Here is a 20,770-nt window from a genome sequence, read left to right as displayed (position 1 = left end):
CATGTTTGAAACTTAATGCAAATGTAGTTGAGCCTCGAACAACAGGATACCCCACAGTTGAAAATCCACATATAGGTTTGGACTCTCCAAAACCTTAATAATTCTAAAAAGCCTACTGTTGACCAGAAGGCTTACCAGTAACCACAGTCGATTAACACCTATTTTATACGTTCTATGTATGATGTACTGTATTCTTACAATGACAAGCTGGCGGAAAGGTTATGAAAACCGTAAGGAAGCGACATGTGTAGCATTCTAACGTCCTCATCAAAAGATATCCACGGATAAGTGGGTCCCTTCAAACCCATGCTATTCAAGGGTCGACTGTACTTACTCTAGATTTCACTTAGTATTCTCAAGCACTTATAAAGCACAAAGGCCGAATAGTTTTCAAGTAAGTGAATTTTATTTTTCTCTGACATTTCACAGTCAATTTCTACAAAAACTTCATTCTTCCTCAAAGGAATTCACATTTGGTAAATAAATCTCTACCCTAAAGAATTCATAGCAGGAAAAAGACTTCAATATATGCACAAGAGTTACTTTTCTGTTGAAAGAATCATAGTAAAGTCAGACAATATGATAGTCAATAAAAAGCCATGAGTGTAATAAATTACAAATGTTATTAAACTCCGTTCTCATAACCAGTTCCACCAGCAGCTTTTTCTAGACGTGTCTCACCCTTGCCAACAAAATCTGCCAAAAGTTCTCTTTAAGTGTCGGTCTGAACTCAGAATTGCTTCTCACTCTCCGAAAGTAGTAGCTCTGCCCCAGTGCTTCATACCAGATCAAATCACGCCCGCTAAGACCATCACTACTTACAGCCTCGTGCAACCAACGGAGATCCTTCTGGTCTACTCCGAGCTTCCTTCATGTGCCGATCTGGCATCTGGCCCCAAATGTCTGGGAGCCTCAGTGGACCTCTTCTTCCAAGAACCAGCTTCCCTATTCGGCTTCATCTGCTTACAGCTCCACGAGGGAAAGAACACCCATGCTAACAGCCTACAGAGACTTCCAGTGCGAAGTCACACGATGAGAGAAGAGCCAAGGACATGCTGCTTCCCCCTGCCACTCAGCAGTGCGGATCAATGGTGGCTTTCATCATCTTTCACCATAACAGGAAGGGAAATGCAAGTCTTAAGCTAGGAAGAAGAGTCCAAGAAGCTGATATCTCCACAGAGGGTTTTTCCGATGGAATAAATTTGGTTCTCAGCAAGTGTGTTCAGATTTTTGACACTCAGTAAGACTCATGACTGGCGCCCAGGCTGTTCTGAAGGCACCTGTCTCTGTATCTTTGCTGCCAAATACCGTCAGCCAGAAAGGAAGCTTCCTCGCATGGTGCACGGAGCAGAGCTGCCATAGTACCACACGGATTCCGGGGAGCAAAGGGAGCGGGCCAAGAGGGGAATAGTGAAAGGAGCGGAGAGTCTGCTTAAAGACATTTGCTGGGATTTTGAAACTCCTCCAGGAAGCAAATGGCAGGTAATAATTCTGCACTGATCAGGAGCGCAGGGATTTTTACCAAGCTATCTCTAAACTGGTCGGATCTAAGTCATTCAAGTTTAATAACAAAGTGTGGGCAGTCCGATGCCTTGAAATTTAAAAACTCTGTGACGGTTGTAACTACCAGGTAAATGTGAGCATTAGCTTCTGGCCTTGGTGAAACTTTAAGAACATTTTTCCCTGCAGAAAATGTGAAGCTGGTCACACGGAATTTCTTACTAAGGTAATCTCTGTGGAGATTTTCAAGAGGATGAAATTTTTCAATGAGATTCCAATGAGATAAAAGTCTGAAATGGCACTACTTAGGAATCCCACTTACCTCTACCACGACGCTCCAAGAATTGGTCTCACCTGGAAATTGTTATCGCACCCTCCATTTCCAGATAAGTTTCAAATAACCCCACACCTCTGGCTTTGCCACCAATATCCAGGGCACAAAGGAGACACAGAAGACTTCCCCTCAAGTGCTCCATGTCACTGCGACATGCGACAAATGCAAACTTGGGAGAGGAAAACACAATCAGCACGAAGAGTGGTTTCCGATGTTTTGGGCACTTCAACGTCAGGACCTCAGGATGGTTTTAATTCAAAGTCGATCAGCTTAGTAATCGCTCCTTTCCTCTTTTACAAAAATGAAAGGGGATAAAAAAGTGGCAGCAGAGTTAACTTACATATATCCTCAGAAGCCACTAAGTTATCTTTTGAGATTTTCACACATAAAACAGGTTGCATTGTTTCAAAAAGAGGCAGGGGTGGGGGTGGGAGCATACATTTCCAGAATCCTCCAACTCCCAACCAAGAGATGCTGGCTATGTCTACTTTCTTCAGTCTAAGTCAAAAAAGCAATTCAGCAATTACAATTCCAGATGGTACTGAACCCATTCCATATTTTAAAAATCTGAAGTATTTTGCCTACCAGTTTAAGTGAGGAGAAATCTGGCTTGTGATTAAAGTGTAAGAGTTCACTGGTGCGACCCTCTCCCCTCGACTTTCCAGTTTAGGAAGACAGAGCGTCACGTGGCTCAGCGCGTGCACCCTCGGCCCAACCTGTGCCCGCGGCACTTTAGTGTTTGCCCAGATGGCACGATGCCTTGTGGAATGCAAGCTCGCCTCCTCTTTCTGACTGTGACTAAGACATTCGAGGGAAGCTCCACAAAGGGATCCTTCTGTCACCTACTCCCTGGCTTGACAGGTGTCACTCTGTGTGCTCCTCCCTGTCACTGTGCCCTTGTTCACAGTGTGTGGGATGGTGGGCGGTGACAGCTGCAACAGCCCCACACAACCATCTCTCCTGCTTTGCCCCGTGACCCATCTAAGCACCTGCAGGCTAAGGAAAGGGGACTCGGCATTCACAAGTCCTCGGGGACTCAGAGGAACAGAGCCATATGTAAACTGTGCACAGACCACAGGTTAAGACAGCGGCCAGGTACTGGCATGTGGCTTCCTAAGTGAGCTGCCCAACAGTCGAAGTGTAGAAGGAAAAGCTCTTACATAAGCTGTGGGAGACAGGAGTAGAAACAGCCAGAGTTAAAAAGAACCACTCAAGTCACGGGAAAAGATGCCTTCTGGGTTACATGTCTGGGTGGTCGGAGAACGCCTCCAGCTCACTGCCGGTGTGCCTAGAGCCCGAGGCTAAAGATGCCTGCAGCTTGGCCCAGGCCTGAGGCGCCCTGCTCTTGGTGGCCTCGACGAACAGCTGTGTCTGCTCCTTCAGCTGGTCTAGCTCCACCTGGGTCGCCTGGTTCTGACGGATCAGCTCCTTGGTTTTCAGCGTGATCTCCAGCAGACCGGACTTGTGGAGCACGACCAGGGTATTCTGAAAGCGCCTGTGCTTGCTCTGCCGCTGCTCGGCGGCCAAGAGCTCGGGGCTGCGGCACAGGTGCTCGGCGGCCCACAGGGGCGAGCTGTAGCTGGCGGCCAGCGGCGACAGCGGGGAGCTGCTCTCGAAGCCGTGCAGCGTGCTGTCTGCCGCGCACACCGGGCTGGCGGGGGAAGCAAAGGTCAGGCTGGGGGCTTTAGCCACGTGGCTGCTGGACACCGGCTGAAGAGTCTGCGGGCTTCCACCTGCCACCAGAGAGGGCACGCCCTGCAGAGCGGAGTCCTCCGCAAGCTTGGCGCCGGGGGGTGCAGGCGCCGGGGGGCTGGGGGGCACGGCGCCAGGCTTGGTGGGCTCGCTGGAAGGCAAGGTCGGCCCAAGTCTCTCGGTACAGACTTTCTTCTGCATCCCACTTTCTCCTCTCTCTTCTGGGCTGAGGGAAAGGCCCCTTTTGCCTGGGTGGGGGGCGATTTTGGTGTAAGAATTCAGAATGGGCAAGTAGTTCCTGGAGTCCGACTTCTTCTCGCCCGCGTGACAGGGGCTCACGGGAGACGGCACGGGCGGATGGAGGAACAGGAGCTGCGGCTGCGCGGAGATCACTTCGAAGGACGGCTGGACGGTCCACGACTGGAGCTGGGAGGAGCTGCTGCCCTGCAAACACAGGAGGAGAGCAGCGCGCTGCAGTTACCTGCGGAAGGAGCGGCGCTGGAGGCTCCTGTCAGGGACAGAGCTTCCCCCGCGTTCCGGGGAGCCCTTCTCAAGAACAGGACTGGAAAAGGGGCCTGAAAATCCATCTGGGTCTGAGATCAGCAGTTTGGGTCTTGTTTCGTTTTGAACCTTTCTTAAGGGAAAACTGAAGGAACTCTATTACTTTTATTCAAGCGTTATCCCGCAGAAAGAGAAACTGTAGGTAGGCGAAGGCACGACAGGGTGAAGGTCACAATGGAGGCAAGGAACATACGGACAGTCTGAAGTCCTAACCGAAGGTAAAATGTGCTTATCTCAAGACAAGTGTGTCTTTACACCCAAGTCTGTCTTCATTTAGCTGTATCTCGGACCTTTCACCTGAAAATGACTTTTGATTAGAGAGGTACACGTTGTCGTGGCCGTTTTTAAGTCGGTGACGCCTGGTAACCAGAAAGCCATTCAAGACCACAGTGCTTATGTGGTGCTTACTCTGGGGGGACACTGCACATGATGGTTTCTGTGGGTGCTCCCCTTTCATCTCCCTAGTGCCCATGTGGAGTTACTGTTTCTTCTCACAAATAAGAAATGGAGGCTCAGAAAGTGGAAATAACTTGCTTTAAGCCTCTAAGCTACTAAGTGATGAGTTAGGATTCCATCCTTGGTCTGACTCTAAAACCCATCCTAACAATTCACTACTCAGCTTTTGTTACGTTAACCCTCGATTATACTTTTATTCTTAAAGTACTGATTCAGATGGAAGTCTAATAAAGAAGGGCATGGCTGTTTGTCCCCAGTGTTTAAAAGCCAGTCCAGTTCCAACTCGGTCCCAAAGATATGGGTGTAGATGAGGCTAGGAAGAGAGAACCCAATGGAGGTTCTTAACCCTGGTGGGGCCATTTATCTGAAGAAAGCTCTGGACTCTCCTCCTACATCAGCATACCATGTTGCACCCATGTCAGCTTCTTAGATGCCTCGCTAGGAACTTTAAGCCAAGTTCAACTATCGTTCATCTGCACAGAGGCTAGGATGACCCGGAAAATCCATTCTGGAGTCCGGCTGGGGTAATGCCTAAGCAAGCAGGGCTAGGCCTAGCAACCACACTTCCTTGTCAGAGGTCCAAAATTAGAGGTCTTCTGAAGTAGAGATCAGCCTGGCCCACTTGGTCGGGAGCAAAGCTTCAGGCTATCCCCCTAGTCACTTACGCCACAAGGACAAGACCTACAAGGCAAACGGATCCAGAAACTATGTAACTCACTACTCTCCCAAGATGATTTCAGTGGATTATTCTTCCTAATGCGGCTGTATGCTGTCTGCATAGATACCTAGCTTATCTGTTCTAATTATGAGATCTGACAATGTGTTATTCACACTGAAATCATCTGAGGGAACACGGGACAAGATTTTTGGCTTGGATAGGATCTCAGAATCATTTCACATAAAGCCTTCGTGTTAAAGATGAGCAAACAGACATCCACGGTGGTTAAGCAAGGATGTGCAAGAATCTCATGGTCTGGGGGCAGAGAAATAACCAGACCCTCACAAGAAAAATACCTAAAAGCAAGCAGCAAATATCAAGACATTACACAATATGCAGAGTTTTTTTTTTTTTTTTTAAGTGTACGATTATTTTAATTCTGGGATGTGCTGGATTCAAGCATGTGTGAAAACATGACCGCTCCTCTAGGTCAGCCTGCCCCGGAGCCTCCAAGCTCCTGATGGAGCCCAGCGGCCTTCCTTCCCGGCGGTCTTTGTCCTGAAGAATGCCGCTCTGCTGGAAAAGCCTACTCACTCCTCAACGGCAGGCTGCTCAGCCCTCGGGAGCTGCCAGCCGCGCCTACAACAAAGAAGGCACATAAACACAGACAGGCACACGAGAAGGAGCGAGAAGGGAGCAGGAGAGGAAGGCGGGGAGGAAAAAAGCCAGGAGAAAAAAAAAACCCAAGAAGCAAGTGGCACTGGGCGGGGGGCTGCCTGAACAATCTCATGTGGGCTCCATCTCGTGCCTTTATTCCCTCTCTTTGTTTCAGTAAGGACAACTGCGCTCCCAGCTGAGATGTGATTTGCCAAGGAAAAAGCTTCAAAAATTCTTAGTTCTTCCCTCCAAGTCACTAGGTTGCCTTGGTGAAAATCAGTTTGTGTGCCTCTGTCATAACGAGGTAAACAGTTCCGATCTTAGGGTTTCCTGTCAGGCTCTCACCAGGTTCTTCCACCTAAGGTGGGAAGGTCAACCGCACAAAGCCAGGTTTCCGACTTCACCAGCTGCAAGCAGCCTCAGCAGTGGACCCACGTGAGAACTGATACCCTTCAGAGCAAAGAAGGGCAAGGCTCAATGTTCTTCAGCCAGGTTCATGTGATTGAATTCTCTGTTTCAAACACCGGGCTGAGCTTACATTTCCATTTCTAAATCTTCTTTTCTTCATATCCAGACAATAATCACATTATATTCACAGTTATGTAATCAAGCCCCAAACAGGGTACTTTCAATTCCACAACAATGCTGTGTGGCATCTACTGGGAAAGCCACAGCCAAACCGAAGAGCTGCTTTCTCACTGACGACACGACTTTGAGAGAACACGGAAATTGCCTCTACCGCTCAAACAAATAAATACATCCTACCTCTCTCAATTCAAGGGCAACCCAAATTAAAGAGAGATTCTTTTGTTTCTATCCTCAACTCTGCCATATGTTAGAATGCACCGTGGAAGTTATGACATTTCTGCTTCGATCCTTTATTTCTGGGGTCCCTCTGGACAAACCAGGAATACAGAAATAAAGCAGTCCTACTGTATGGAAAATGGGAACACAGGTTACGATTACTGCGGTCCTTCTGAAACCACTGTCCCCGGGACAGAAGCACACATCAGTGTGGTTCCCATGGTCTGCTTCTAAAATCTCTCCTTGACGGAGAGAAAAGAGGCACTGTACAGAGGGAGCTCAGAAACTTGAATGGGCAGACACGTCAGGAGACAGCAGTCCTCCTCACCTGTTTGACCAGCACATTCTTCATGACGACCATTGGGGACAGCGCAGGGAAGGCACTGCCTGCAGTCTTGGAGTTCTGCCTTGGCCTCTCTTCTCGGCTCCAGCCTAAGGCGCTCAGCATGTCCTCGGACTCCATCTGCTCTGCCGAGCTCAGACACTCTGAGCTCCCATCTGCTGGGCAGAAGAATGGTCAGTTCGCATAGGATCCAGGCTGGGGGCTCCTAAGCAGACCTTCGAAGGAGTTAACGGATTTCTCGAAATGGAATGGAACATTTGTGATATACGTATTTTGTGAATTTTTCTGGAAGAGTCTTTAGCTTTTATTGTATTCTCAGTGGAATCCACACATGAACCCTACCTCAAAAGATTATAAATCGCTACCCTAGGACAGCAGACTTCCTTTCTAAGTCTATTACAGACAAAAGCTTGCATCAGTTAGGGTTTATGTGAAAGTAATTAAAGCCAGCTGACAGGAGAAACAGGGTGAAGGTTTCAAAGCTAGGTCATTACTTTCAAGAATCTGTTGCTGAGAGGGGAGGGACTGTGTGTGTGACCTGGGGCAGGATGAAGACCTTTAGAGGCTCTGGGCACCAAAGGATAGAAGAATAAAGACAAAACCAACCTGTAAACCTCAAAACTTACATCCATGCTGAAATGTAAAGAGCTCCATCCTAAATTTTCTAATTGCACAATTCTGGGTAAGTTCATCCAAGCTGAAATCTGAAATGTGTCTTTGTTTACCCCCCCACACACCCAACACCTCCAACAAAGGGGATGCTGGTGTCCTAAATGAACACTGAGTGCACCCCTGGGGATCCGGCACAATGGGAGACAGAATGGCACTCTCTGGGGGAAAGCAAATGAGGGCGCCCCGTGTGAAATCCACACAGAAAGGCCTTAATTAGCGACCTGCTGGAGTAAGCTGGGAGCCTGCTCTAACCTTGCAAGCGAGGAGCCTGGGGATACACTAAATGCTCATCAAGAATCGCAGAGTAATTGGGCTGAGGCAGGACGGAAATGTGACTATAATTCAAATGAGCGTAAGTGTCAACACTTGCATTTAATCAGAATGTCTAGAGATGTTTTCTAGAATTTACGGATGCTGGGGGCCTCCCTTCAATCTATTGAAGGACTGATCTGGCGCCCAGGCCAAGTGGATTTTCACAAGGCACAGGGACTCCGAGTGTGCACCTCTAGTGAAGAACCTGGGCCTGCGACAAAGGACCTCAGAAGCAAAATGCATGCGAGCACATGAACCTCGGTTTCTAAACGCCATTCTGCACAAAAAGAGAAACAGGGATCCGTGGAGAAACAGCTAAGTTCAGTTCAAGTGGGAGTGGAAAGTACAAGATGAGCCTGGACATCTTATTGTCCCGGAAAGCAAGGAAGTGCTCAAACACAAATGTGGTCAAGTCGGAAAGACACAGAACCATCTAGAAGGGGCTCCCATTGGCCAAGTTTGGGACAATTATACAGGACTGACAGGATGAATTACAAGAGCATTCCGTGAATCCGCAGCAGTGCTCAAAGGGTCTACAGAAGTGCGCCTGCTCCACAGAAGTGTCAGCCGCTAAAATGTACAAGGAGTGGTAAATCAGAGCACATTCTTTTTTAACTGTAACTTTTTTCCCCCAAAGATTGTATTTATTTATTTGACACAGAGAGAGAGGCAGAGAGAGAGAGCACGTGCGCAGGAACACAAGCAGGGGGAATGGGAGAGGGAGAAGCAGGCTCCCCGCTGAGCAGGGAGCCCCATGTGGGGCTCGATCCCAGGACCCTGGGATCAAGACCTGAGCCTAAAGGTAGACACCTAATGACTGAGCCTCCCAGACGCCCCTCAGATCACCATTTTTAAGCCAAAAATGTAGTAAAGGATTCAGGCAAGCATCATCAGTGGTTGTTAAAACCACTGGTCAAGAGTTTTTGGGAAACAGGACAGTCACACAGTGTCAAAGTATCATCCCATAAACTATGTATAATTACGAAGAGAAAAAGGTACTTTTGCAATAAAGCTATCTCATATAAGCTTACAAACGACCTTAACCACGTGATCAGCCAGGTCATCACCAAGAACAAACTCGGGAGTCTCATTATGTGCTACGGGAATGATGTAACCTCAAAAGCGCAGTATTCTGGTAAAAACGAAATGCTTATCCTGACTCTAATAATGGGGAGACTATCAGAAAAATCCAGAGAGTGAGACATTCTACAGAACAACAGGCCTACTTCATTCAAGTATGTCACTGGCATTAAAGAAAACAAAGGGACAACGGGGAGGAAGGAAAAGGCAAGGAAAGATGAGGACATTGTTCTAGACTAAATCAGACTAAAAAGGACAACTAAATGAAATGCACAATACTTAACTGGATCCTGGATCCAAAACAAACAAATCGACAAAAAGACAAACAGTTACAAAGGACATTATGGGGACAATAGGGAAAACCTGAATATGGATTATGGCTAATTAATAATTTACATCGAGTGAAAACTCTTGGTTACGACCCTGATGCTGGAATTATTGCAGAAGAATGCCACTCTTTTAAGAGATTGGTACTGAAGTATACTTGTTTATATATAGATATATACGGTACGAACAGAAGGAGGTATGTATGTGTATAGAGACATACAGCAATATGGCAAAATGCTATCCCTCAGTGGATCTGAATGAGACATCTGTCATGGTCATTCCATTTTGTGTACATCCGAAATTTTTCAAAACATAAAGTTGGGAGAATAATTCAAATGGGAAAAACTACCTAGGTTTTACAAATCCTATCACGCTCCAAGGTCCTCGGAACGGTAACTCAGTCTCTGATGAACTCACTCCCTGGCAGTGGCCCAGGAGAGACCAGAGGCACATACAAGGCTGCTCTCTTGGGTGTAATGATGATTTTTTAATCCCACCTTATGTCTGAACAACACAATGCTTCTTTTGTTTATTTTAAGATTTTATATATTTATTTGACAGAGAGAGAGAGAGATCTCAAGTAGGTAGAGAGGCAGGCAGAGAGAGAGGGGGAGGCAGGCTTCCTACTGAGCAGAGCCCTGGGCTCGATCCCAGGACCCTGAGATCATGACCTGAGCCGAAGGCAGAGGCTTAACCCACTGAACCACCCAGGTGCCCCAACACAATGCTTCCTAAAGCACTTTGACATAGCGAATTAGGCAACTATCAGGAAAACCATCCAGCCTTTGGGACACACTACACAACATGTGACCTGACAAGGCTGAGGCTGTTGGAAGGCATACCGAAATGTCAACATCCTGGCACTAATTGGTGGTAGGATTACGGATAATGTTTAGTTTCTTCTTTGCTGAAACTGTTCCTGAATTTCAAAGCTCCTATAATGAGCACGTATTACCTTCAGGATATGAAAAACTAACGTGATAGTAAAAGAAAAAAAAAGAGACATTAGGCCTATAATGTTTCCCAAACCGGTCTGATCACAGAAATCACCAGAGACGTGTGTAAAAAGCAACAGAACCCACTTTTCAGGGCCCTCCCACCAACCTTCGCTATCATGATCTCCAGGAGAGGAGTCTGGTGATCAGTAAATTCTCCCTTAGAGAATGAACCCTGCCCACATCTTGGTCTCAGACTTCTAGGCTCCAGCACTGTGAGATGACAAAGGTGCTATTTCAGCCATCCGGTTTGTGGACTGTTATGGCCGTCCTAGCGAACTTGTACACCACCCTAACCAATAAAGGTCTGGCTGCAATAACCTTAGCTTAATCACAGCAATACTGTTATCATTCAGGTAACAGGAACTGCACACACCTATCCACGTGCCCACCCAAACTTCAACCATAATCTTATTAGCCCAGGCCCTGATGAGTTTGGGCCAAAGGTCAGTATATATGGAATGCCAAAGCAAGGGAATCTTGTGGCTCTCTTATAGAACACCAAAAAGTGTAGAGAGCCACACCAATTGCAGGTTTCTTTTTTAAATATTTAAAAAAGATTTTATTCATTTATTTTATTTATTTATTCTTATTAACATATAATGTGTTATTTGTTTTAGGGGTACAGGTCTGCGATTCAACAGTCTTACACAATTTATTTTAGAGAGAGAGAGCACTTGAGGGAGGGAGAGCACAAACAGCGGGGAGGGGCAGAGGGGAGAGGGAGAAGCAGACTCCCCGTTGAGCAGGAAGCCCGATGCGGGACTCGATCCTAGGACCCTGGGATCATGACCCAAACTGAAGGCAGATACTTAACCCACTGAGCCACCCCAGCGCCCACCCCATGTAGGTTTTAGTCCCCACACAGTATGTTCACTCCAGTGTAGCAACTGTGAGCATCTCAGCCAACGTGTACTCCCCATCACTGACTACTCCTGATCAATTACTGAATGAACAGATGAACAGATGAGGTGGATTTGGCTGACATTAACGTAAAGAATTTATCAGAGGGGCGCCTGGGTGGCTCAGTGGGTTAAGCCTCTGCCTTCGGCTCAGGTTATGATCTCAGGGTCCTGGGATCGAGCCCCGCATCAGGCTCTCTGCTCAGCAGAGCGCCTGCTTCCCCTCTCTCTCTGTGCCTGTCACTCTGCCTACTTGGGATCTCGGTCAAATAAATAAACAAAATCTTAAAAAAAAAAAGAATTTCATCAGAGCGGGCCACTTAAGTACTTTCAGCAACAGTGCTGAAAGGTAGGGCATCTGGAGTCACACAGCCCTGGATTCAATCCCAGCTCTACCACTGACCAGTTGCCTGATCTTGGAAATGATGTAATCCTTTTTTAACATTTTTTTTAATTTTTAAAAGATGTGCTTACTTATTATAGAGAGAGAGTGTGTGCACGTGAGCAAGGGAAGGAGCAAAGGGAAAGGGACAAGCAGACTTTGCACAAGGGGAGCCTGAGGCGGGGCCTGACGCACGGCTCAATCCCATGACCCTCGATCATGACTCGAGCCGAAATCAAGAGTGGGACATTTATCCGACTGAGCCACCCAGGCGCCCCGGAAATCATGTAGTCTTTCTATGCCTCAATTTCCTCATCTGTAAAATGGGGAATGTAACAGTCACTTTCTTACAGGATAGTCGGTATGAGTTATTTTATGTGAACTACTTAACATGGTCCATGCCACAGAGTGCTGCAGCTGGGTCCCACCAGCTCACACGGACTAAGACTATACATCTTCTCTAATTCCCCCAACCTTCCCATCCCCACATTTGGTAACATCGTATTAGTAGCTTGAAATTAATTGGCCCTGGTGAGAGGTATGCACCATGGAAACTGGCAAACTTATACATCAGGGGCTGGCTTGCCAGCCAACCACTGGTTACACAGAACTTATATGGTAAATTCTATATAAATGTTAACATGATTATTATTACTCTATAGATATTCCAACTCCCTTGGGAGTTTGAAAAGGCATTCTGCTAATTAAATAAGTAATACTGATGAGATTCCTTTAGCAACTGATGACCTCCGGGGAATCAGGACGTACCTGGGTGGTGGTGATCAGTATTGTTAACAAGAATCTCAGATGAGCCTTATGATGAGTCAAGCCTCAGAAACAATGCTGAGAGAGAAGAAAAACCCAAAGGGCTAATAAGCAGGCCCTCCTTCCCTGGACTGTCCTTATTCTAATCCTTCGATTAGGCTGGTACTCTGTTCCTCTCTGAGCAACAATCTATTTTTAATTTGGCTTCAAATGCAGCATGCCTACAGGGAGAAAACACACCAATCTAGGGATGAGAGAGTTCTAATTTTCCTAACAGCTGCATTTTGCAGTATAAATTAATAAATCAACAAGATGGATTGATGAGTCTCTGCGAAGCTGGGCCACATAAATCTTCCTCTAGGAGAGGGCGCTACTCTCAGCATGCCCACCCAGCCAGGAGCCCCTGGCGTCATCTCTCTGCATCCTCTCGGCCAAAGATGCTGATACACTTAAGCCATATTTAAGCCATTATCCTCAAACCTGGAAGTAACAGCGCCCGGCACAAAATTAAAAGATTCGTTGTGCAGGCAGCTAGCCCTTTCAGATAAGGTTTAAAACAAACTAGTGAGGAAATCTGAAAACCATTCTACTTGCTGGTCTCGAATAGAGTCTCCAGTTTGGAACTGTACTGGGGGGTCTCTTAGTTCAAATACAAAAATGCACAGATCCTGGCAGGGGTGGGTTGTGGGGGGAAATGTTTTTAAACATGGCAATGTTACTTTCTTAGCTAAAGCAAGTTATCTAAAATTATGTACTATTTCTGATTCATTTGCTACTGGTGACACCATGCAGCAGTCCTTTTTTTCCAACAATGTAGCTATTCCTCTGGAAAAGGAGCTAAGACAACAGAATTGTATTTAAGTATTTTTTTCCCCAGGAACCACTTGCAACAGTTGGACATGTAAGATTTGAAGTTGAGAGTCTGAGTTGAAAAAAGATGGCAGATCGTTCCTTCAAAACTAACCCCCAGTGACTCTGACGGTAGCCCACAACATGGGCACCAGAATTACCATTTTAAGATGTAAGACAGTTAGTTATCCTATACATGAAAGCTTCCCACATTTATCACACAAATTTTAGGGAGGACATTTTTAGGAGGAGTTTTAGGCAAATCATTCACTGCGATGTGGAAGGAAGAAGGTATTTTTAACCTGAAAATCCGGAGTCCTTATCTGACTCAGCGGCTGCCATGCCGTGTTGACGAGCCGCCTTCTTCATCTCTGTGCCTTTGCCCTGTTTGGCCGAGAGTCTTCTGGGGCTCTCCCTGGACGGGTTTTTCCTCTCCATGTTTTACTGGGCTGGAAGTGGATTCATCAGTCCTCCTTTCAACTGGATTGCCCTGGGGAAAACAACAATTACGTAAGAAGACAGGAGAGGGGACACAGGTGATCCTGCCGGTGAGGAAAGTGAGGGCAGAGAACACTGGCCTCGTCCACTTCCTCCGTATTTTCTCAGAGGTCTCTGCTTACCCGGGCTTCAAGTCTGTTGCACAGAATGGTTTCCACCCAAAAGGAGGTTCACTGTCCTCTCCTGCCCTCAAATTCCATTACAAATTCAGGGCACGCAAACCACGCTCAGTGGAAGCTTTGTAAACTGCTAACAAAGGCACACTTGATTAGGGTTTTTGGAAGGGGTAACTCCCCCTGCTCCCCGAGGAAGGGAGGAGAGGTGATGCCCATCTTGGACAAGGCTTGCCTTCCCAGCATGCACTGGCAGGCCCCGGACAGTAGAGTTGTTCAAATTAACCTTCACTTCTTCGGATGAGGTACTGAACACAACTCTTCATATGTGCAGGCTATGTTTTGGCTTAAAAAGAACTTTTCTGCACAAATAAGACCATGTACAGTAATGCTTTGATTCCATACAAATCCACACGCAACGTTACTGCTGTAAATGTCCTCCTCTGTTGCTCGTCCATTTTACGGAAGAGGAAACTGAGGCTCAGGGTAAGGGGCACTCATTTAGAAACTTATCTATCCAGCGCCCGCTATGACGCAGGCCTTGTGCTAGGACCAATACCAAGTGCACACAAGAGACATGGTTAGTACCTTGCTGGAACTTATGATCTAGAGAACCAGACAGACACTAATCAAGTAATCATACAATTATTTAGCAACTTTTAAAAAAATTTTTTTTAGATTTTTTAAAAGATTTTATTTATTTATTTGACAGACAGAGATCACAAGTAGGCAGAGGGGCAGACAGAGAGACAGGGGGAAGCACGTTCCCTGCTGAGCAGACAGCCCAACGCGGGGCTCGATCCCAGGACTCCGAGATCATGACCTGAGCCGAAGGCAGAGGCTTAACCCACTGTGCCAGGTGCCCCTATGTAATTACTTTTTTAAAAAGATATTACTTATTTATTCTGAGAGAGAGATCATGAGTGGGGGTGGGGAAGGGGCAGAGGGAGAAGCAGGCTCTCTGCTGAGCAGCGGAGCAGGGAGCTCGGTGTGGGACTCAATCCCAGGACCCCAGGATCATGACCTGAGCTGAAGGCAGAAGTTTAACTAACTGAGCCACCCAGGAGCTCCCCTAAATCACTATTTTTGGTAACAGCTATAAAGGGGAGGGGCTAAAAGCAGTTGGGGCAGGGCAGGGGGTACTGGGCAAGGGAAGGCTTTCCTGAGGAAGTGATGTGTAGCTGGGATCCAGAGTTAGCTGGGGGAAGGGAAGTGAGTGGGATGTGGCCCTATGAAGGCCCTAAAGGAGAAAAGAATCTGACACATTCAAAGAGCTGAGAGGCCAGGGAGGCCAGAGCATGGCGCAGGGGGGTAGAAGGCCATGCACCTGCACCTAGAGGGAGTGGTGGGGGCCAGGCAGGCAGTGCCTTATAACCCATGGTCGAGCAGCATTTTCAAAGCATTCTGGGTGCTGGACTGAGGTTAAAGTGGAGAGAGGCAAGAGAGGCACTGAGATCATGCAGATACTACCACAGAAGCCCCGGGGAATTAAAGCGGTGGCAGTGGTAAAAGGACAGAAGGGAACAGACTGGAGATAGATTTAGAAAGAAGACTTGATGGGGCTAGGTGACTGCATGTTGGGAGGCAGACGGTGGGACCATTTCCTAGGCTAGGCAGCCCAAGAAGGGCGCAGAGGGACTCAGTGACATGGCTAGGGCAGTCCAATCTTGGCCATGTAGACAGAAGGGGCTGTGGGTCATCCAAGTGGAGAGGCTGGGGAGGCTGTCACATGTGCAAGTTGGGAGCCCAGAGAAGCTAAAGAAGCCTAGACATGGCCCAGTGACACACAAGTCCACAGCACATCCAGAACCTGGCTAACAGTGCAAAGAATGAGACAAATGAACCCTTCAGAAGGCTGGCAGAGGCTGAGAACATTCCAGATATTTTAACAAGGCCATCTGCGTCCTGTGGAATGGCAGTGATAAGGATGGCATGGTAAGAACACAAAGGTTATTGGGGGGATAAAGAAAACAGGGAAAATGGCAATGACGGTGACAAATGGGTAGGCGCTATGGTCCAAATGTTTGTGTGTGGTCCCTCCCCCGCCCCCGCCCCCACCCCGAATTCGTATGCTGAAATCCTAACCACCACCATCCCCAGAGGATGGTAGTATGAGGTGGGGCCTTTGGGAGGTGCTTAAAAGAGCAGAGCGGAGCCCTCCTGAATGGGGTGAGTGCATTATAAAGGCGACACCAGAGAAACCCCTTGCCCCTTCCACCACAGGACAGCGAACACTCTGTGACGCAGAACATGACTGTGCTGGCCCCCCGACCTTGGACTTCTAGCTTCTAGAACTGTGAGAAATACATTTTTGCTGTTTGTAAACTACCCAGTCTGTGCAGTTTTTTTACCGCAGCATGAATGGACAAATACTAGGTCCAAGCAATGCCTGGTGAGGCTCTAAACCACAGTGCCCTTGCGCCTCCATCCATCTGTCCTGAGTGGAGAGGAACACGAGCTCCCTGCCAAAGGGCACTGTATCTGGAATATCCTGAAATGTCAAGTCTGAACACTTCTCTAGCAGAGGATACAGTGAAGAACATCACCTACGCCAGAAGCAGAGGAGCGGGTCAAGATAAAATTAAAGACAAGGATGTTTACAAGCTTCCTGGAGCAACCCTCTTGCTCCTACTTTTTTGCATGCAGTAGAAGCGGACTAAAGGGAACGTCCCTGAATGAGACTCAATTTTAAGCACAACTCCAAGTAAAAATTATTTTGTATCCTATCTAACTCACTCAAGGGGACTGGCTTCCCCCATTCAATCCATGTCATACCAAGTACTCTTGGTCACAAGTGAAGTCCCATGTGCATAAAAGAGAAACAATGACACTGTCCCCCCTCGCACAGCACAATGGAAAACCAGCATCTCTACTGTGTGGCTACGAAATTGGACAGCATGAATAAACCAGTTTAAAAAGGAAACCAAGGGGCGCGCGGGTGGCTCAGTCATTAAGCGGCTGCCTTCAGCTCAGGTCATGAACCCAGTGTCCTGGGATGGAGCTCCGCATAGGGTTCCCTGCTCAGGGCACCCTGCTCAGCAGGAAGCCTGCTTCTCCCTCCCCCACCCGCCTGCTTGTGTTCCCTCTTTTGCTGTGTCTCTCTGTCAAATAAATAAATAAAATCTTAAAAAAAATTTTTTTTAATGAAAAAGTAAAAAATAAAGAGACCAAAATGTAAGGAGACCAAAATGTAGAACTGTATGTTTCTTTAAATCAGGAACCTTTTGAATGGAACCCAACAAATGTGCATAGTTTAATTTTCCTGAAGTAACACCACCGAAAGGGAACAGGAAGCTTCTTCAAAATGGACGGAGCTGTAGCTTGTGGATGGGCCATCAGCCTTCCAGAAGTCTGACCCTGCTCCTTAGATCAGGAAGGTAGCTCGTGTGCGTTGCACCTAATTGAGCGCTTGGCAAAGTTTTCACATCACCTTACTAGATATGAATTATTTTACAGGTATTTTAGATAAAGCATCCCAATTTAGTCTACAGTCCTTTTGATAAGACAACCAAAAAGTCTTGCTCCTGTTATGCAAGTGTGGCCAACAGAACTCCAGAAGATACACAGGAATTTTCTGGCTCATTGAGAAGGTGCATACTTGTGGAATCAAAACGCAAACGTTGACTAATAGGTTAAAAGGAGAACAGATGCAAAAATGTTAAAACCTAAAGAAGTGGTAGCAGTTGGAAATAAAGAATGCATAACCCACCTTGGAAAAGCGAATGGACTGCTTTGGATGTGAAAGTGACTAAAAATGTGAAAGCCTCTGTCCAAAGCAAAGTTCCTTTTTTTTTTTCTTTAAAGATTTTTTATTTATTTATTTGACAGACAGAGATCACAAGTAGGCAGAGAGGCAGGCAGAGAGAGAGACAAGGAAGCAGGCTCCCCGCAGAGCAGAGAGCCTGATGCGGGGCTCGATCCCAGGACCCTGGGACCATGACCCGAGCGGAAGGCAGAGGCTTTAACCCACTGAGCCACCCAGGCATCCCAAGCAAAGTTCTTTTGAAGCAACAAAAAGCCTTGGTGTCTGAGGAAGGTGGGATGGACTATGAAGGGCTACATTATCCCTCCGTGACCTCGCTTCTCTGAGAGGAGAGGCACCACCGTCCTGGGAGTGGCGTGGAGGAGTAAGTCAGTGAACAACCGACCTGCTCACACACAGCACCATCGAGGCCCAGGACAGAGAAGAGCACACAGTGATGGCAGTTACCCCACTGCTCTCAAACCCAGGGCCTTGCAAATGGCAGTTTGAAAACCTCAAGATTTTTTTTCCTCCTCAGTATTATTTTACAATCAAGGCAGATGCTCCTAAGCGGACTAGCAGTAGAAATTGGGTTACTCAGCTCTTACCCAGCGTGCCATGTCCTGCTTCCTGGCACAGACTGGAAACCACTAACACTGCTTTACAAGCATCTGAGATCCTCACATGCCTGACTCTCCACGGAAAGGACTCCAGCTTAAGTTCCCCCAGACTGTCAGAATCAACCTAACTGGGCCTCTCCTAGGTGCATATGTGACACACTGTCCAAAACGTTCCCAGGAGGAATAGTACCCATAAAACTCATAATGGAAAGTGAATCAATAAATATAGAAGTTTATACAAATAGGTATAACATAAAATTCTAACTAGCGCTCTCTAGCACTTGGCTGATTTCTGCACTCCTTACATTCCAGTCCAGTCATCTGTCTCCTCAACCTCGAGTTGTTTTTCATCTTTGCAACCTCAACCCCCCACAACTAATGTGTGAGGTGCTCAACAGAATAATACATTCCAGCAAATCTTCTGTCCTGCCGAGCCCCGCTGACAGCCTCACAGCTTAGCTGTCATCGAAATACCCCAACAGCTTGAAGGTCACGACTGTGCGTTTCCAAACACCATGGTCGTCTCAAGATTTAACTTCCAAGTCTGGTCTCCTGGGGGAAACAGATACCTCATTTGGCCCTTATTCTAAGGTGAAACCTCAGGGATAAGTCCATCAACCGAATTAAAGGTTGTCTAATCCAGAAACAATCTTTATAGAGATTTAGGCTTATAATAAAAGGGGGAACCAAGGTTTACAAGGAAAGGATCTGAAATGCTGCTCTCAGATCTTTCCTTTTATAGACACTTGGCAACTTTCCCAAGAGCTCAAGTTCCCTTTAAAACGTATCACATGGATAACATGTGTGCATGGACGGAGGTGTGAGGTGAAACTCAAGCAGAGACTTAAATATGAAAAAAGCACAAGGCCGTAGAAATTAAGACCTTACCACCCAGAAAATCATGAGTAAACCCAGTTATAATTAGAAATAACATTACTAGGCTTTTCCTTGAAGTTACTTTGTCTTCGTCTCCATGTGGGAGATACCATTCTGGGGAAATGTCTGTGTGCTTTAACAGAGGGAAGACACCTCCCCCCGCACCGAAATCTCAAATATTCATTTTCCCCTTTGCATCCATTTCCATGCTCCAACTCGGCTGCAAATTTATGTCAAAGATCCTGAACCCCGATTCCATACAATGTCCTCTGTCTGGAACCAGATATGGATTCCTCCATTCTCCTCTTCCAAAGAAGAGATAAGATGAGCGAAATTCTCCAGATCGCCAGCTTCCAGAAGGGTTCACAGTAACAGTGCCCACCTCCCCATTCGCACCAGCCCACGCTGCATCTGTGCCAAGCAGCAGGAGCACGCTCCAGGCATCCACCAGCCTGCCAGCTCAGCAGGGCAGAACTGGGCAGACCCTAGGACCGTGCTGTGACTGGCACACCACCAGACTCCCAGGGCAAACGCCCAGGCAATGTGTACTGCCAGGACTTGGGCAATCACAGGGAGCCTGGCTGCGGCCTGGGCCTGGATCAGAACTCCCCGACACCCACCCACTAACCACTAACTCCTTACTTGGCACTGCGCACCTTCCCCCCCCACCTCCCCACGTCCCGGCACCATATCTGGCAAGCTGGCCACCCAGGAGAAACCACCAGCCAAATGGGTGACATCAGGTCTCTGCAAAAGACAGCACACCTGCGTCCCGGGCCCAGGACGGGGCACTATGTCCACCCCCTAACTGGAGGCCCAGGACCCTCACCGGGTAACAGCCCCGCTCCCATTCACCTGCCCGTTCCCTGCCCCTCTGCTCAGAGCCCTGCAGGCCTGAGGGCTTTCCGCCGCTGCCTGGACGCCCAGGAGGGCTAGACCCCGGCCCACCCGCCCTGACTGGGTACCCTACTCGCTGCCCATACAAGTCCCCTCCCCACACACAGCCCCCAGTCTCCCGCCATCCCCTCTCCTACGCAGCCGCGCCCCTCGCAGCAAAAGCAACCAACTAAAAGGGAAACAGACGCACCGCCTCCTGCTCCCACCATTTGGCCCTCTCTCCCCCGAAAGTCCCGTCCTCTCTTGCCTACGTCGCTTCCCTTTTCTCCCCTACTCCTGCCTCCTTTCCTCACGCTCCCCGCGCGAACCTTCGGCCCCCAGACCCAACCCTCCCTCTCTCACCTAGGGCTGAGGTCGCCTCTCCACGACCGGCCCAGCGGGTCAAGCGGCGCATGCGCAAGCCCGGCCCCGCGGCTCCATGACAACCCCGTCGGCGCCGGGTCTCAAGCTATTCCCCACCAGCTCCCGCCTCCCGCTCATTTCTCCTCCCTCCGCATCCGCGGCGGCGTTCTCCAGCCACGTGACTCGACTCGGAGGACCCGGCATCATAGAGACTGTCGAGGTTCTCCTAGAAGGGCCCCCCAACCGGAAGGCGAGACGGGCACGCCTCCCAGGGAATCGCGGACATCCCTAAGAGGCCTGAGCTCTCTCCGCGGAAGGCGGGCGTCTCTATGGTTGGTTCCCAGGGTTCGCCGCCATTTTGTACAGGGGACCTTGAACTTAGAGCTGCGGGGG

General features: G+C 48.0%; 1 protein-coding gene across 1 annotated transcript; it reads right to left on the bottom strand.

Moving 5' to 3' along the window:
- Positions 1 to 2,065: 2,065 nt before the first annotated feature.
- CIPC (CLOCK interacting pacemaker) lies at positions 2,066 to 20,516 on the bottom strand. The gene is made up of 4 exons (XM_032846231.1): positions 20,378 to 20,516; positions 13,592 to 13,779; positions 6,991 to 7,160; positions 2,066 to 3,970 (listed from the first exon to the last, which is right to left on the bottom strand). The coding sequence occupies exons 2-4, from the start codon at positions 13,725 to 13,727 to the stop codon at positions 3,074 to 3,076; spliced, it is 1,203 nt and encodes a 400-aa protein (XP_032702122.1). The 5' UTR covers positions 13,728 to 13,779; positions 20,378 to 20,516; the 3' UTR covers positions 2,066 to 3,073.
- Positions 20,517 to 20,770: the final 254 nt, after the last annotated feature.

This window comes from Lontra canadensis, unplaced genomic scaffold (assembly GCF_010015895.1).
Source record: "Lontra canadensis isolate GAN:19392208 unplaced genomic scaffold, GSC_riverotter_1.0 scaffold173, whole genome shotgun sequence".
NCBI classification, from domain to species: domain Eukaryota; kingdom Metazoa; phylum Chordata; class Mammalia; order Carnivora; family Mustelidae; genus Lontra; species Lontra canadensis.
The sequence above is the reverse complement of the archived record's forward strand: the minus strand, read 5'-3'. Positions and strand labels throughout refer to the sequence as shown.